The sequence below is a fragment of the Chrysemys picta genome, chromosome 3 (genome assembly GCF_011386835.1).
Source record: "Chrysemys picta bellii isolate R12L10 chromosome 3, ASM1138683v2, whole genome shotgun sequence".
Lineage (NCBI taxonomy): Eukaryota > Metazoa > Chordata > Testudines > Emydidae > Chrysemys > Chrysemys picta.
The window spans coordinates 174158461-174173748 of NC_088793.1; the positions used below are offsets into that span (position 1 = coordinate 174158461).

At 45.7% G+C, this 15288-nt stretch overlaps 1 protein-coding gene across 1 annotated transcript in view; it reads left to right on the top strand.

Moving 5' to 3' along the window:
* Positions 1-15288, top strand: part of CAMKMT (calmodulin-lysine N-methyltransferase) — a 385956-nt gene that overhangs the window by 322893 nt on the left and 47775 nt on the right. Inside the window, exons 6-7 of the mRNA XM_005296113.4 lie at positions 789-852; positions 6471-6537. Coding sequence (XP_005296170.1) covers positions 789-852; positions 6471-6537 — 131 coding nt within the window. The remainder of the gene's footprint in view (positions 1-788; positions 853-6470; positions 6538-15288) is intronic.

The window sequence follows — 15288 nt, forward strand, 5'->3', positions numbered from 1 at the left end:
CCATAGCTGAAGCATTTTTTTTTTCAGATTATAGTCCCATTTGCTAAGATACAGGAATAGCCTGGCGAATCACAGTTGGAGCACCATGATATAGCTGCTAATGTTTTGCCTGCATTATTACACCAACAAACATGATCCAGAGCTCTCAGTAATTAGATTCTTTTGAATTAGATTGGCCATTCAGGAGCGTCGTGCACCATTCTCTGGGTTCTGAGTCATGTATTCAGGAGATATTATGTAGCAGTGCAGTGCATTAGACAAGTTTTTATGTCTCTACAAATAAAAGCATATTGTTACACTGATTGGCATTTGACAAACCTGTCGCTCTTATACAATGTGTCGAGGTTACAGCCCAATGTGCGAGCATGTCAAAGCTCACAAAAAAATTACCCTTACAAAGCCATCTGCCTGCAATGCAAAGTTATATGAAGGGCATCAGGCAGTCAGACAGAAGCAAGCTGAAAGGCAGAGTGACAGCCTTGTATGATGGCTCTACTAGATAAACAGAAGCCCGCAAATGAAAGCCTCTCAGAATACCATCATCCGCTGTCACAATGCAATTACGGAACAGAATGATAGCAAGATAGAGGCTCCCGCAAATGGAATGATAAAAGTATTGACTGATTTGATTGAATGATTAAAATAATGCAGACATAAAATGAAAAAAGATTGAAGATTGTTACAGAGAAATAGGTGAGGAAGCATGATACTGAAGGCTTGTCACTCCTGTCTTCACTTCCACACAGACAAGCATATTTGCTCATTGTTTGCTGTGCTCTTTTTTTCAGGTTGCTATTTCTGCAGATGTCAAAGAAGTTCTGTTAACTGATGGAAATGAAAAGGCCATCAAAAGTATCCTTATTCAGATAGAAAACTGGTTTGTTGTGCTCATTCCTTTTTACTGGCTGAGTAACAATTGATATAAAGAAAGACAGCATGGGGTATATTAAAAAAAAAAAGTCTCCACCAGGAGTAATTAAAAAACAGAAAGATATAACATTTCTTGAACGAAACTAAAATTTTCCCTGTAATAAATTCCACATTTTCTTCTTGGATTAAAAAAAAGTACATGTTGGTAGGGAGAAAGCAGCAAATACAGTGATATATATTTGTCTAATGGTTAAGTGTTCAGAGAATCCATTTTTTATGTTCTGTGTTATAGGAAGTACAGCAGTAAACCAAATAATTAACTCCCTCTCGACATTTATTCTTTTTGCTAGATTTTTTGTACCAAACCTGCTTTCATGTACTAACCATTTACAATATGTCCAATATAGATATATTTTCAAAGTAGTCACAGTATATACTATTACATGCACAGTACCATTATTACGACTAACTTATAACTGCCTATAAATTATCCACATACTGTGTTTAATCAGTTATCAGTTTGGCATTATTTATCTTAATGTAGGGTTATAAAAACCACTTTCTCCTCTATGTACTATTTTATTATATTTCTTATATTATATTAGAATAAATCATTATTATGCCATACTAATATGTACACAGAATTCAGAAAATTGAACTGTCTTTTGGCTAAGTGAGAGAGAAAGTAAGCATGATTTGTGGTCACATTATATATCTACAATAGTACAAGAACCAATGTATATAGTGAATATAAATACCTGTTAGAAACTGAAAAGAAAAAGTGCAAGGTATCTATGCTTTTTTTCCTTGGTGATCTTTAAATTTGCATTTGCAGGAAGAGTAGTTGTTCAATTTTTGGCCACTGCAACGTCACAATGCTTTAGATTTATGATTTGTATGTATGTGAACACTAGCATAATGAGTACTTATTTTTTCATTAAGTTAAACTCTGTTGTGGATTATTTAAAAAAATGAAATTTGCAATTATGTAAGGCTGTTAAAACAGGAGACATGGCAGTACAAGAATATTAGCTAGCAGCCTTTAGAAACACTTATGTTCTCAGAGGTAACTCAGCCAGCCATAATTGCCTAAAATACTTCAACAATTTCATGGAGAATAACAGCCAATCACAAATCATTTCCTTTACAACTTGAAAAATGCTCCATAAAAATGCCCCTTTTCTCAAAACTGTAGGGTTTTAGTTATGATTCCGAGATTGTTTCTAAATTCCAAATGTTTACATTAGTGACTTGATGCTGGGCAATTGCACTGTCCTCTGTCATTTCATGTAACTGTATTATATCACACCTCTAGCCATGTGTCATTATGGAAATAAAACATATGAGGGAGAAAAAGGTTTTCAAAACCAACATAGCAAAATAAGTTGATGTTTGACAAAAGTATGGCTATTTAACAAAAAGGACCTTTTACCATTAAAGTTTCAGTTTGGGTTTAGTAATCATTGTGTCAGCAAATATCTCAATTAACAGATCCTATAAACACATCTGAATTTTTACGAAATTGTTGAAGTCTTCTGCATCAAGGGTATGAACTGATATGTGCTAAAAACATTCACTCATTGCATTGAATTAAATGATCAAAATGGTTTTTGTTCCTCAAAAGGATAATAGTTAATATCACCTAATTAAGAAAGTTAAGTGGTTAAGTGCCCATGCTTTTTTTTTGGAAATACCTTATATTTCCTAAAATCCTACAAGAAGTCTTAAAGTCTGTAGTGACTCTGTTAGCCTTTCAGAGAAGTGTTTGCTGAAAACTTCAAAAAAGAGCCCGTTCCCCTTCCCCCACCCCATTTTAACATTTGGTACTCTGGAGCTCAGCGTTCAAAGTGCTTCTATTGTACTGCATTTTACAATTTATGTTGCATATTATGTATTTTAATGGACTTCATTGATAGTTTTATGTTCTGTCTTATGATAATTTTATTTTTGCATCCTTTGCTATAGTAACTAACTATAAAACAGTTATTGACAAAATTCTGATCTGTTACATCCATGCCAACCCCACTGAAATCAGGGGATTTCTATTGGAGTAACTGAGAACAAAATCTAACCCCAAATGTCCCAAATTACTAAAAGTAATGATTTATTTCTAATAACTTTTATGATAGTTTTGGTATATTTTAGTAATTTATTGTACCAAATTATATTAGCATTGCTAAATTATTGTTTTCTTTTCTGGATTCTGCTCTTCAGGAATAGTTAATGTCTAGTATTTTGCTTTATTATTGAGGTATTATTGATTAAAATAACCTTATTTTAAAAATTACTGTTTACATCTTCCCTTTAAATTTCTTAGGAATTTTAAATTACATGTCAGTCATACTATAATATCCAAAAATTACTTTCCAAAAAGTAAAAGTGGTTGTCAACAAAAAGAAAAAAAAATCACTGTCAGAAACCAGGAAATCACCAAGCAAGCCTGCTAATTATTCCTAATGGGCAAGATGAGCACATTAAGAAACAAATGAATACATCAGTGAAATTTAATTGAAAATCGACCTGGCAATAGTACATTGCATCTGAGTATTTGCCTTTGTATTATCATCATCATCATAATTATTGTTGTTGTTGTTGTTATTGCAATTCAGTGAGCGTAACTAACTGCCTTGCTTTGTGTATTCTTAAGCTTTTGAGGATCTGATTTTTCTTTTAATTTTTGACACCATTCATATAATTTTCCAAACTGTGACATGTCTGTTTTTGGCTGGTAGATGAGGAATTCACTCTGTATATTGTGAATGCCTATATTATGATAGTCATGTAATAGTCTAATAACATATGAATATACTAACTTCCTTAAAATGAAACAAAGGTCTGTCACTCTTCACCATACATGTACATTTGAAAATATATAAAAATATATTTAAAGTGATAAATGAGCTTATGACATGAGATGCTAAGAACTTTTAAAATCCTAAATGATCCTCTGACATATGCAATTAACTCATTTAAAAGGTTTCATCCATTGTGCTTATCACAGGTAGCTCTAAATTGTGTAATAGATCATAACACATAGTTATATGGAGAACCTGGGTACAACCTGGTGATGTAAAGACAGATTTCCTTGCTTTTGTTATCTTCAGTCAGAAGTTTACCCTTAATTTATTATGAGTGTATTTGTCTAATTTAAGTTCCTTTTTAATTCTATAAATAAAGATAATATAAAAAGAAAAGATTAGATTTTTCAAGAGAGAATTAAAAATGGACCTGAACTGGGTCATCGGATCTAAGCCCCTTTTTAAACTTTGGGGTAATATTGATCTCAATTTGTACTTTGCAGCTTGGGTCATATCTCTATGATGGATCCAAACCAGAACACCAAATGTGAACTCCCTAAAACACTGGGGAAGTTCAGAATCAGCTCAGAATTTCCAGATCCACAGATCAGGCCCATTTCTAAGAAAAATAGCCAGCTGATTCATTAATGTAATGTACCTTCCAGTTTAGCTCTATTTTTCACTGTGCACTGATGACGTGAACTACTCTATCTAGAATTGTGTGACAAGTCTCAGTGCCTGAAAGTATCAGTAATACAAAGTGCTGACACGTACACTGTAATGACCATTAAAACAATAAATAATAATAAAGCGTGTGGATCTCTCAACAATCATGATAAATCTAGGTTATAAAGGCCAAGTTCAGCCTGAATGCCTTACGATATGGGTTTGTATATGTATTTAAAATACAGAATGTTAAAATGTTTACTACAATTATTAATAGTTTTTTCAGAATTATAATTTAACTGCACTGAGGCTAATTTATCAGCTGTGTTATCTCTACTAACAAAATAACACGTTCTGCTTATAAGATTAGTCATTCGCTTCTTTTGCTCTACAGGTACATGCTGTACCTCATAGAATTCCATTGAATGCCATGGAAACACTTCAAAAGGTGTGTCCAGAGTGTGGGGAGGTTAATTTAAAACACTCTTGGGTCAACAATTTTTTAATTTTCTGTTACACAAAATAAATGTAAATTGTCTTTACTTCCACATTATTCACTAAGAGGTTTTTCCTAAAATATCTATTCCTGTATAGTCAGTATCCTTAGGTAGGTTAATTATGTAATTTCAGTTAAGTGAAATAAGGGGACATGTTAGTCACTTTTTAATTATCAAAACATAGCATTATTTAATTTGCATGCAAGAAAGTTCACACTGAAAAATTCAACTATACGTGTGAACTTCAGTAACAAATGTCTTTAGTACCACTGGTTGATTTTCTCCACTTTCTTCCGTGACATAAGAATGGCCATATAGCCCAGTATCCTGTCTCCGACAGTGGCCGTGACAGTACGGAACAGGGCATCTGGAGTGATTCACCCCTCCCTTCCCTTCCCGGCTTCTGGCAGTCAGAGGTTTAGGTTCACCCTAAGCATGGTGACATGTAACAAAAAAAGCCACCATTGTTTTGGTTCATTCATATAAACTGCCTGTGTGATTAGACATTTCTACCATCACTGTAGTATCTGAGCACCTTGCACTGGTCTTGCTTTGCTATGCTGATTTTAGTGATTATTGTAAGAGTGAGAAGTTATTTTAGAGAAGGAGATTAATGCTTTTTGAACCAGATACCAGTATTATTAGGAACAGGGACAGGTCCTAACATTGATATTTGTGTCATATTTTTGAATGAATCACTCAGATACATTGAGGTTCAGATATATTTTTGTTTATCCTCTCAAGACTATCTCAGTACCTTGCCACCCCCATTCGTTCCAACAGTACTCTTTACCACTATCCACAAGTACCATCCACAGTTGTGGAGATTCTCCCTCCAACCAAAGAGGACTGGGTCAAGCTCCTTCTGAAATCAATCAGTGCCACTCCTTGTTTTGGTTAGCAGGGGACTGACTATGGGGGCGGGGGAGTGGGAGGGATGTCAAAATCTGTGTCCTGAGTTTCTGTACTCGAAGAGGCTGAGGATGAAGCAAAGACAATACTCTTTTTCAGCCCATGTGCCACTTATTGCTCACAACAAACCAGAAACTCCACTGAGTACAGTCCTGCTGAATGCTACATTTCACGCAGACCATCACAGCCAGGAGCCAAATGCCTGGGTGTTGTTTCAGGGAGAAATTCAACACCTTGAGCTCCTGAAGTGTCTGCCCAGTGAGCTACTTGCACATATCAAGCTAAACGAGGTAAAAAAGCCATGCAAAATGAACAGCACATCATCTGTTGTGCTGACTGGTCTGTATCCATAGTATGTATCCCAAGAGGCATTGTGGTTGTGCTGCTGCTTCCTTTTTTTTGTTTTTTGTTTTTGTTTTAAACTAGTAGTTAGCTTTAAAAATACATAAGGACTAAAAGACCTTTGTTTAAAACAACCCACAAAAAGAATTGATGATGGACATGAAAAAATTTGGTGAGATACTGGCTAGGGGTATCAGAGTACTTCTGCAGTAGCACTATACATTCATTATTTCTAAAAACACTCACTATGAACACAGATTATGGAAGACCTAATAGGTAAAAGAAGCTATGAAGACATTAACAATTAGGGTAGGGGGGAGTACTTTTCATTAAATCATTATTTTTATGCTAATTTTATGGATGATTCTTAACAAGTATGTTACAGATGTAAGTGACATCATCATCAGAAATCAAAATGCAGGAGTATTTAAGGCTCAGACTGTATCAAGCCGGTAAGATATTTTAAAAGCTGCTGATGAATTGTTTGTATAAAATTATACTGTGAAATGTATGCAGAAATGTGAGTTATAATATCTCTATTGGCAAGGAAGATAACTGTACAGTATCAATTATCCAGGCTAGTAATTTGCAGTTCATGGGAAGGGAATTTATTAAACTAAAGGAAGCATCTAGTCCTGAATTCTGATACCATACCACTATTCAGGACTAGATTGTGTCCTTTAATTTAAGGAATTATACTACTGGATGTAAAATAAATAATGAATCATAACTTCTGGATGATGGTCCCCAAAGTTACATGTGGCCCTCACCTGTGATCAGTCTTAGCAAAGAGCAATTATACATGGATAATACAGTACAGTTTTTGCTGACTGCATATATGTGCATGTTTGTGTTTCCAGGTATGTTGAGATCTCTGGAAAAAAATCTGAATTGAAATTGGGATAGTAGTACATAAAATATATTTATCTGAACTTAATTGCTTTTTGACATAGAGAGTAAAATGTAATTAATCTTGGCCCCATGTGACATACTATTATTTTTCCTTTAAATTTTTTTAAATATACAGTATGTCTTTCAGCATTAGAAAGCTGTTCATTGCTTGGTTGAAAACTAGGTAGTTGTGAGGTATCGTGGTCAGTTGTACTGAATGTGGGGCAGGGAGTAAGGGTTAACATTTTCAAAAGCACCTAAATCACCCAAGAGCCTATGCCTTATTTTCAAAAGACTCCTCCTCGCTCCTACTGAAAGTCATTGGGTCTTAAGTTCCTAAGGGTACATCTACCTGGATCAGCGGGTAGTGATTGATCTATCAGGGATCGATTTATCCTGTCTAGTGTAGACGCAATAAATCGATCCGCGATCGCTCTGCCGTCGACTCCTGTACTCCACCACGGCGAGAGGCAGAGTTGACAGGGGAGCGGCGGCAGTCGACCCTGCGCCGTGACGACTCGAGGTAAGTCGACCTAAGATACGTCGACTTCAGCTACGCTATTCTCGTAGCTGAAGTTGCGTATCTTAGGTCGACCCCCCAGTGTAGACCAGGCCTAAGTGACTTCGATGTTGAAAATTTTACTCCAGGAATTCTTCTATTCTGATCTTGGCTGTGCCAATTCTGCTGACAGGTCTTAACCTCTCTGCCTCATTTTCCCTTACTCTATCAAATGTGGGTGGTATTTACTTACCTGACAGAAGTATTCTGAGAATTAGCTAAAATACTTACAACATTTTGATGTATGTCATTATAAAATTGCTAGATAATGTTTGGCACAATTAAAGAACTAGGGGTGAAATCCTGGTTTTTCTTCGAGTGCTTGCTCATGTCCATTCCATGCTAGATGTGTGCACGCTGCAGAGATTTTTCCCTCAGTGGTATCCATAGGGCTGGCTCTAGCGCCCTCAGTTCCTTCTTACCACCCATGACAGTTGCTGGAACGATCCTTCTTGCTGTGGCAAGGTTTTCTTTTCCAGTGGTTGGACTTTCTTGGTCATATTCTGTATAGTTCTTAGAGTTAGTGTATATAGTTCTTAGAGTTAGTGTATATAGTAGTGTTAATATTTGTCCCTGTTGTCGAGGGACTTTTCACCCCCAGGGCTAGGCATGCCCCGGTCCCCGGGCTTCAAGCTGTGTGCCTCTTGCAGCAAGCCGATGGCAGTTAGTGACCTGCACACTAGCTGTCTAAAGTGTCACATCAAAGAGAAGTGCCAGATCTGCAGGGACTTCATACCCTGTACCAAAAAGGACAGGGATATTCAACTGAAAGCCATTCTTTTCGAGGCAGGCCTCAGACCAGCCTCGGAGTTGAGCTGCTCCAAATCAGTGTCGAGTATTTTGGCATTTGTGCGGAGTGCTCCCCTGGCAGCATGTTCTTCCCAGAACCATTTTCTGTCCCCGGTGCCAAGGAAGAAACATAAGAAACAGCGCACCGAGAAAGGACGTTCTTCAGTGCCAAAGAGAGACAAGCAGGGAAGGACTGGCATGGTTAGACCCATGTTGGGCCACTCGTCCTCCCCTGAGCCACTGATGGCTCCACAGACTCTGCCAAGACCAGTACGGGACCTGCCACCTACTCCTGGGAGCAGCCGTGGGGCCAGATGGTTGCTGGTTCCCTCAACACTGGAGGCCTTTTAGGCAGAGAAGGATCTGCTGTCTTTCCCAATCCTACTGACCCTTCAAGGACCCTCACCAGCTAAGATGACTGAATTAGAAAGGAACAAGATCCATCAGGCCTTTTCTGGTGCAGGCCTTCTCCTCATCATCCCTGGATGAGGTGGTTGCAGGCCCTAGTACCCTGCTCCCTCAAGACGACTTCATAGCCCACCAGGACCTCCTGAAAAGAGTCACAGCAAACTTGGGTCTGGAGGTGAAAGAGCTTAAGGAGTTGGTGCACAGCCTGATCGACATCCTGGCTGCTGCTGCTCCCTCCAGAGTAGCCTTATCCATAAATGAAACAGTTTTGGGGTCTGTTAAGATACTGTGGCAGACCCCTTCTTCTCTGCCTCCCCCCCCCACCTCAAAGAGGGCAGAGAAGAAATACTATGTTCTTCTTCGAGTGCTTGCTCATATCCATTCCATTAGGTGTGTGCGCGCCGCGTGCACGATCGTCGGAAGATTTTTACCCTAGCAACACCGGCGGGTCGGCTGTGGAGCCCCCTAGAGTGGCGCCTTCATGGCGCTGAATATATACCCCAGCCGACCCGGCGCCCCCTCAGTTCCTTCTTACCGCCCCTGACGGTCGTTGGAACTGTGGAGCGCTGCTTAGCTGTTCTCCACTTTCCCTAGCTTATCTTGTTGTATCATAGTTGTAGTTATAGTTATAGTCTTAGAGTTTGTTGTAAGTTAGTTAAGTAGTTTTAAAGTTGTTCTAAATAGTCCAGGGGATTAAGGGGGTCGTCTCCCCCCTTTCTCCCCCGGCCGCGGGGCCGGGCTCATGCCCAACGCTCCCGGCTTCAAGCTGTGCGCCTCCTGCGCTAAACCTATGCCCACGAGCGACCCGCACGAATCCTGTCTGAAGTGCCTGGGAGAGTCACACCAGACAGACAAGTGTAAAATCTGTAAGGCCTTCCGTCCGAGAACCAAGAAGGAGCGGGACTTTCGGCTCAGGCAACTTCTGATGGAGGCGGCTCTTAGCCCGGACGCTCCTTCTACGAGCAAGGCCCCGGCACCTAGCACCTCGGTGCGCAGTGCCCCGGCGGCACCGGCTGCGACGACCACGCGAGTGGCGTCAGACAAGCCTCCCCGGCACCGGACCTCGTCGGCACCGCAGACACAACAAGTGCCTCGGCGCCGGTCCTTATCCCCAGGGCATAAAAAAGCCCATAAGACGGGGACATCAGTGCCGAAGACGCCAGCTCCCCCAGTGTCGGGGGTAGAGCCGCGTCCACCGGTGGAGCAACGAAAACAGGTGCCTCCGGCACCGTCGACTCCGGCGCCGAGGCCGTTGAGTCCGGTGCAAATAGCGTCTCCCCCCAGGCCGGCGGTGATACAGTGCCTCCCGTCGACTCCAGAGACCTTCGCGGCGGCGAGAGACTTAATAGCTCTCACGGAGCCAGCACCGCCTCAACCACCGGCACCGACTGCACCGTTGACTCGCCCGGTCCAGTCGAGGGGGAAACCTGCATTGATGCGCCCGCCATCACAAGGGCTGGAACCTCGGCACCGATCCAGGTCCCGAAGCAGGTCCCCACGCCGCTCGCAGTCCCGGCACCGAATATCGTCTCGGCACCGGTCGTACTCGCGGCCAAGATCTTCTTCGCGGCACCGCTCTTCGTCTCGGCACCGATATGATCGTCGGCACCGATCAACGTCGAGACGTAGTTCTCGGCACCGCTACGGTCGACGCTCGACGTCGAGGGGTCGCTCCCGGCACCGGGCATACTCCAGGTCCTCGTCGAGGTCCAGATCCGACTCCCGGCACCGACGAGGTCATCGGCACCGGTCGCGGTCCCGGCACCGATCGCCGGCACCGCGCAGAGATAGATCATCTCCGGACCGGCACCGTGCGGCACCGCAGCCCACCGGGATGGTTTCATCTCTCTCGGCACCGCCATGGCCGTCTAGATCGGTGTCTCGTTCCTCGGAGGACCTGTCGAGATCGGCATACCCCCCTCAAGGGCACGCCGAGGAACAAAATTTCGGCCACTGGCAAGAGATGGCAGAGGACCACTCTCATGGACCATCTCACTGGTCGTTTTGGACCCCGTGGGCGTACCACCAAGAGCAAGGGGCTCCAATACCATCGACCTCTCGCTCGGGTCACTCGGTCAGAAGGGCCCCAGAATCCACCATCTCTCGGCCTCCGCCAGGAGGCATGGAGGCTTCGGTGTCCACGCCACCCGACACCAGGGACCCAAGTGCAGGTGATGCCCCGGCCCAAGAGCAGGGGGATCAGGACCCCCCCTTGGATCCAGTGCCACCGGAGGCATCCTCTTCCTCCTCTCCGGATGAGGCAGTGGCGGGCACTTCCTGTACGGGTCCCCCTCCGATAGATCTTCGGGCTCACCAGGATCTCCTGCGTAGGATGGCCCGTAATATGGACCTACAGGTGGAGGAGATAGTGGAGGTTCACGACCCGATCGTGAATATCCTTGGAGCAGATGCCCCATCGAGGGTGGCGTTACCTCTGATCCGCACGATCCAAACAAATGCGGATACGATATGGCAAACTCCTGCCTCCATTCCACCCACAGCGAGAGGGGTGGAAAGAAAATACTTTGTCCCGTCTAAGGACTGTGGGTACTTGTATACCCACCCCCAACCGTGTTCACTGGTGGTGGAATCAGTGAATGCACGAGAGCGCCACGGCCAGCAGGCTGCAGCGCCTAAATCAAAAGAGGCTAAGCGGCTCGATCTGTTTGGCCGCAAGGTTTACTCAGCCGGAGGGCTACAACTTAGAGCGGCGAACCAACAGGCGCTACTGAGCCGCTACAATTTCAACTCCTGGAACTCTATGGGGAAGTTTAAGGAGTTGATTCCCCAAGAGTCCAGGGAGGAGTTTGGAGCCATGGTAGAGGAGGGCAAGAAGGTGGCTCGGACCTCCTTGCAAGCCTCCTTGGACATTGCAGACTCAGCGGCGAGGACCCTGGCTTCGGGTGTCGCTATGCGCAGGATCTCCTGGCTTCAGGTTTCGGGTTTGCCTCCGGAGCTGCAGCAAACCCTACAAGATCTGCCTTTTGAGGGTCATGGATTGTTCTCAGATAAGACGGACTCTCGCCTGCAGAGCCTCAAGGACTCGAGAACAATCATGCGCTCCCTGGGGATGCATGTTGTGGGCCCCCAGCGCAGGCCGTTTAGGCCGCAGCCTCAGCGCTTCTACCCCCCCCCCGCCTCGTCAGAGACAGGACTCGGCCCGGAGGCGAGGGCGAGGTGGTAGAAGAAGGTGGACCGGCCCTCAACCTGGCCAGAACCAGGGGCCACCTAGACCACCTTCAGGCCCCAGGCAGAACTTTTGAAGGTGCGGTCGAGGACGGCGCCCCAGTCATCCCCCAGGATCCAGCCCCCTCCTTTCGGGATCGCCTCTCCCACTTCCACCGTGCCTGGTCCCTTATAACTTCGGACCGTTGGGTCCTCCGCACGGTGGAGAGGGGATACGCTATCCAGTTTTCTTCATTTCCCCCCTCCTCCCCCCCTTCCCCGTCCCTCTTCAGGGACCCTTCTCACGAGCAACTTCTTATACAGGAAGTCTCTACGCTCCTCGCCATGGGGGCCATAGAGGAGGTTCCAGTGGACTTAAGGGGCAGGGGATTCTATTCCCGTTACTTCCTCATCCCCAAGTCCAAAGGAGGTCTGCGACCCATCTTGGACTTGCGCGGACTCAACAAATTCGTAGTAAAGTTGAAGTTCCGCATGGTCTCTCTGGGGGCCATTATCCCTTCCCTCGATCATGGAGACTGGTTTGCCGCCCTCGACATGAAAGACGCATACTTTCACATTGCTATTTACCCGCCTCACAGACGCTTCCTCCGATTCGTGGTAAACAGGGTGCACTACCAATTTGCAGTCCTTCCCTTCGGCCTATCTTCGGCCCCACGGGTCTTCACGAAATGTATGGCTGTCGTGGCAGCGTACCTTCGTCGGCAAGGGATACAGGTGTTCCCGTACCTAGACGACTGGCTGGTACGCGGTTGCACCAAGGAACAAGTTCGCGATCACGTCCACATAATAGTGCGCACATTCAACAAGTTGGGTATCCTACTCAACAAGGACAAATCCACTCTAGAACCTACCCAGAGAATAGAATTCATCGGTGCGGTTCTAGACTCCAGACGCGCACAAGCCATCCTGCCAGACAATCGCTTTTGCACCATCACGAGCCTCATCCAAGGACTCAAGGCCTTCCCAACTACCACGGTGAGGTCGTGCCTTACCCTGCTGGGTCACATGGCTTCCTGCACGTACGTAACCAGGCATGCCAGACTTCGGCTTCGCCCACTCCAGACCTGGGTGTCATCAATATACCGCCCACATCGGGACAGCCTGAATATGGTGGTCACAATCCCGAACTCGGTCCTGACCTCCCTCACATGGTGGCTAGATCACAATGTGGTTTGCGAAGGGATGCCGTTTCACGCCCCACAACCCTCTCTGCACCTGGTCACAGACGCTTCATCTCTGGGTTGGGGCGCCCATCTCAACGAGCACCATACCCAGGGCCTGTGGACTGCACCTCAGCTAGCCCTACACATCAATGTTCGGGAACTGATGGCGGTGCGCCTGGCGTGCCAGGCATTTCTCAATCTCCTACGGGGCCGCTGTGTGTTAGTTCTCACCGACAACACCACGGCCATGTTTTACATCAACAAGCAAGGAGGAGCACGTTCGTCAATTCTATGCCAAGAGGCCATTCGCCTGTGGGACTTCTGCATCGCCCACTCAATCCATCTCACGGCATCGTTCCTCCCTGGAGTCCAGAACACTTTAGCGGACCGACTCAGCAGGTCCTTTCAAACGCACGAGTGGTCTATCCGTCCGGACATCATACATTCCGTCTTCCAGAAGTGGGGGTTTCCCCAGATAGACCTGTTTGCATCTCGAGACAACAGGAAGTGCCACGTGTTCTGCTCCCTGCAAGGTCGAGCCCCAGGCTCCCTCTCGGATGCGTTTCTCCTTCCCTGGAAAGACCACCTGTTTTATGCCTTCCCTCCGTTTCCTCTGGTCCACAAGGTACTGCTCAAATTGCGCAGAGACCAGGCACAGGTAATTCTGGTCGCTCCAGCGTGGCCGAGACAACATTGGTACACCACGCTGCTGGAACTCTCGGTTCAGACACCGATCCCGCTTCCGTTGTATCCGGATCTCATCACGCAGAACCACGGCCGGCTGCGTCACCCCGACCTGCAATCACTCCACCTCACGGCGTGGCTGCTCCATGGTTCACCCAGGCAGAGCAACAGTGTTCACACTCTGTCCAACAGATTCTGCTGAGCAGTAGGAAGCCTTCAACACGGACCACATACTTGGCCAAGTGGAAGCGGTTCTCCTGTTGGTGCGAACAACGAGCCACGTCCCCATTGCACGCACCTATTCCTCTTATTTTGGAATATCTCCTCTCCCTAAAACAGCAAGGGTTGGCGATATCTTCAATTAGAGTTCACCTGGCCGCTATATCGGCCTTTCACCCAGGGGAACTCGCGTCCTCGGTATTCTCTAACCCGATGGTCGTTAGATTCCTCAAGGGCTTAGACCGGATGTACCCACAACAACGTCAGCCCGTTCCGACGTGGGACCTCAACCTGGTTCTCTCCAAGCTCACAGGTCCTCCATTCGAGCCACTGGCCACCTGTTCACTTCTGTACCTGTCCTGGAAGACAGCCTTCCTCGTAGCCATCACCTCAGCAAGGCGCGTTTCTGAACTCAGGGCGCTTACATCCGAGCCCCCTTATACAGTTTTCCACAAGGATAAAGTGCAGCTTCGTCCACATCCTGCCTTTCTCCCTAAAGTGGTTTCTCCATTTCATATCAACCAGGATATATTTCTCCCGGTTTTTCACCCTAAACCACATGCTACTCGCCAGGATCAACGTTTGCATTCTCTGGACGTACGCAGGGCCCTGGCCTTCTATATTGACCGCACAAAGCACTTTAGAAAGACGACGCAACTCTTCGTTGCAGTGGCCGACCGAATGAAAGGATCACCGGTCTCCTCACAACGCCTATCCTCCTGGATTACGTCTTGCATCCGGACTTGCTACGACCTGGCAGGTGTCTCAGTACCACACCTCACCGCTCACTCCACGAGGGCCCAAGCTTCCTCGACGGCTTTCCTGGCGCAAGTTCCGATCCAGGACATTTGTAGAGCTGCGGTTTGGTCGTCAGTCCACACGTTTACGGCTCACTATGCACTAGTGCAGCAGTCCAGGGACGATGCTGCCTTCGGATCAGCAGTTTTGCACACAGCAATGTCTCACTCCGACCCCACCACCTAAGTTGGGCTTGGGAGTCACCTAATGGAATGGATATGAGCAAGCACTCGAAGAAGAAAAGACGGTTACTCACCGTTGTAACTGTTGTTCTTCGAGATGTGTTGCTCATATCCATTCCAAACCCGCCCTCCGTCCCCACTGTCGGAGTAGCCGGCAAGAAGGAACTGAGGGGGCGCCGGGTCGGCTGGGGTATATATTCAGCGCCATGAAGGCGCCACTCTAGGGGGCTCCACAGCCGACCCGCCGGTGTTGCTAGGGTAAAAATCTTCCGACGATCGTGCACGCGGCGCGCACACACCTAATGGAATGGATATGAGCAACAC